Below are 3326 nucleotides of genomic sequence, written 5' to 3' on the forward strand. Positions count from 1 at the left end.
ATAGACCTCAGTATGTTTCTGTAACACAGGGTTAATCACATGTTGTTTTTAATTGCTTTTGTAACGCCCCCCCATCTACATCATTCGGTTATAATACACCTGTGGACGTGTATGGGGTAGCGACTTCTGATAGAAGCGCCAGCTAGGCGCGAAGCAGCTGTCACCTCTTCAGTGATCTAAGTGTTTTGGCGTTTCTACCACCCGATGTTCCCATGGATGGCTTTTAATCTTTGATAAAAGAATAAAGAAGTATCTGATTTTACAGGGTGAGTGCGCTCCTTTTCTCTTACTAAAGTTGTAATGACATTAACTGTGGCTATTGTGAGCAGCACCACGACCCCCTGATCCACCATATCAGTCCTGTTTCCACTCCACTTCACTGGTGTACATCTGTGCAGGCGCTGTGACTTTTTTTGTTTGACTATTACATACATATGCAGAGTATTAGAATAGATAGCGTGTGCTCGCTCACCTGTGATCATAAGTAACATCTGTAATTACATTGAATAATATTGTAATACATCATATACCCCCCACAGTGATCTAGCTCGGATACCTGTCAGACAATCCCTTGTGTTCTCCATCATAGAATAGTATATTTGCAAGTTAATCTGTTCCTATATCTATAAGACAATATTATATGGGACGCTATGGGAGACGCTATTATGGAGCTATGTATGGAATGGAGAAAACAGTATAAGAGCACTATGTCTGCGGCGCCACCTACTGGCAGACACTTCAGAGTGGACACTATGGCCCAGATTTACTATTACAACATTCTGACGTAATTTGTAACCAAAGAATAATAATAATTGTCACATGACTTGAATCAGATCTATTATAGGTTTTATAAAGTTTTATAGACACTTTCCCACCTGGTTGTATAAAGGACATGGTCTCTGTAAGAGTGTGTGTGTGTGTGTGTGGGGGGGGGTCTCAGCATAAAGGGGTAAGGCCTATAGGCACCAAAATGTTCCAGAATTGTCTGATCCGGGTGATAAGTCTATAAATAATAATTGATGTAACTCAAACCATGAAAATCTCCAGATACATCACATTTATCAGTCAGACTGAGAGGCTGATACATTTGCTGTATTTGGAGACTGTCTAGTATAAGATAACACTGTAATGGAATTACCTGGTTGTAGTAAATCTGAGCCTATGTGTACGGGGGTTATGGATTTCTATCAGGTCATAGACAATATTACCCTGTGGATTATCCATAAATCTCCTCTAACACCTGACTGCACCAACTTGTAGAAATGTGTCAATCAGTGAGACCTGAGCTAAGACCCTCCCCCCATGTGATCTAGTCATAGGGACGGCTGTCATGTAGGGATCATCACCTGTAGCCCCGCCTTCTCATTCATCTAATTGGCTGAATCTTCCAAATACAATCTGGGTTAGGATGTTATGATGGTTTCTTCCAGCAGCTGCCTCCTCCCAATATCCTTATAGAACCTATCCCTACACCTAGTACAGCATGAAGGGGCTCGGTGAAGGTGGCGGTGAAGGTGTGTAAGTGTCTGATGGGGTCACACAGCTCATAAAAGGACAGCTGCCCGGCCTCATAATCCAGACAGATCCTGAATCTATCACTGGAGATATTGTCAGGTAACCGGATCTCTTTACTGTTATGTCTCACTGAATACTGATTATTATTCCTCATCATACACCAGGACTTGTTATTATATCCAATGATTGACTGACGCCCCCTCCTGTCTATACTGGGATAACACATCCCCACCATCCACCTCCCTGATCTACTGATCTCCACATCCCAGTAATGTCGCCCTGAGGAGAATCTCCTGCTGCTCATCACCTGAAACCACTGGAATCTCTCTGCTGTTTCTGGACGATTCTGCTTCTCTTCTGTCCTGGTTACAGTTTTCAGGTCGTCTGATATAAGGAGATTATTATGAGCTGTGTTTACATCCAGTAATATGTCTGCAGGACCCTCCCCATAGATCCTTATACCTGATATTATGTCACATAATGTGCGGAATGTGTCTGAGATCACAGCTACATCCAGATCATCTACACCATGGGGCTGTCGATCATGTCCCCCTGTGTCCTCATCACCTCCCCCCTCCTCAGGATCACACAAGTCACCTGTGTCTGGTTCCTGTAAGACAGTCAGTGGATCCGCCATGTTACACAGCTCCTCAATGTGTCTCATCTTCCTGGACAGCTCGTCCTTCTTTATTTCCAGCTGCTGGATCAGAGCAGGCAATGACAGTGACTCTTCCTTTTCCTGCCTGGAGATCTCGCTCAGGACCCTCTTCTCCAGGTCGTCCAGCCGTCTCCTGATGTCTGTAAACAGGGCAGTGACTCTCTCAGCTTCTCTAGCTGCTTTTTCTTGAGCTTTTCTCCTGCGCTCCTCCACATTCTCTACTCTTTTGTAAGTCTCCTCTCTCTTTGTCATCAGTTTCTGGAGAACATTTCTCAGTTTCTTCTTTTTCTTCTCAGAGGCCTCATCCAGCATCTCCACCCGGTGTCCCCGATGTTCTCCGGCCAAACTGCAGGACACACAGATACAAGCAGAGTCCTCAGTGCAGTAATATTCCAGGACCTTCTTATGGACAGAACATTTCCTCTTCTCCAGGGAAGTGCTGGGCTCAGATAAGACGTGTTCTGGTGACTTGCTGTGAGCTCTCAGGTGTTTATCACACAGAGAAGCCTCACAGTGCAGACAGGATCTCACAGCAGGTACAGCAGAGTCCACACAGTAAGTGCAGCAGATCCCGGTTTCTGTTGGTGTTGGAGGAGTCAGCAGTATATTCTCCATTAGATTACGCAGAGCGATGTTCCTCATCAGTGCAGGCCGCTCCTGATACTCTTCTCTGCATTCAGGACAGGAATAAACTCCAGCCCCGTCCTGTGTATCCAGCACACGACCAATACAGACCCGGCAGAAGTTGTGTCCACATCTCAGCATTACAGGATCTGTATAAGTGATCAGACAGATGGAACAGTCCAGCTCGTCTCTCAGAGCAGCAGACGCCATGGCTGACAGAGGAAGAAGAGAGAAACGTAACTGCAGAGACCAGAGGGCGGGTTATACTTGTGTACACAGGGCAGGGCTGAGCAGCACAAGATCAGTCACTATTAACCTGTTCATGGACACTTGTCCTCATCATATATTGTACCTGCTGTGTATTTAGGACCTACATTGTGCTGATATATAAAGAGTCGGGTTGTTACTCACATTAAAGATGCTTCAGGTAACAGTCAGGACAGTTTAGTAAGAAAGAAGAGACACTGATATAAAAGATCATTACTACATAATAAATCTTCCCCACTATGTATCTGGGAGACTTATACTT

General features: G+C 44.8%; 1 protein-coding gene across 1 annotated transcript; it reads right to left on the reverse strand.

Moving 5' to 3' along the window:
- Positions 1-270: 270 nt before the first annotated feature.
- Positions 271-3016, reverse strand: LOC138788807 (E3 ubiquitin/ISG15 ligase TRIM25-like). Its single transcript, XM_069967110.1, has one exon. The coding sequence runs from the start codon at positions 3005-3007 to the stop codon at positions 1412-1414; it is 1596 nt and encodes a 531-aa protein (XP_069823211.1). The 5' UTR covers positions 3008-3016; the 3' UTR covers positions 271-1411.
- Between the last annotated feature and the right edge of the window lie 310 nt (positions 3017-3326).

Source organism: Dendropsophus ebraccatus, chromosome 1, assembly GCF_027789765.1.
Source record: "Dendropsophus ebraccatus isolate aDenEbr1 chromosome 1, aDenEbr1.pat, whole genome shotgun sequence".
NCBI classification, from domain to species: Eukaryota; Metazoa; Chordata; class Amphibia; order Anura; family Hylidae; genus Dendropsophus; species Dendropsophus ebraccatus.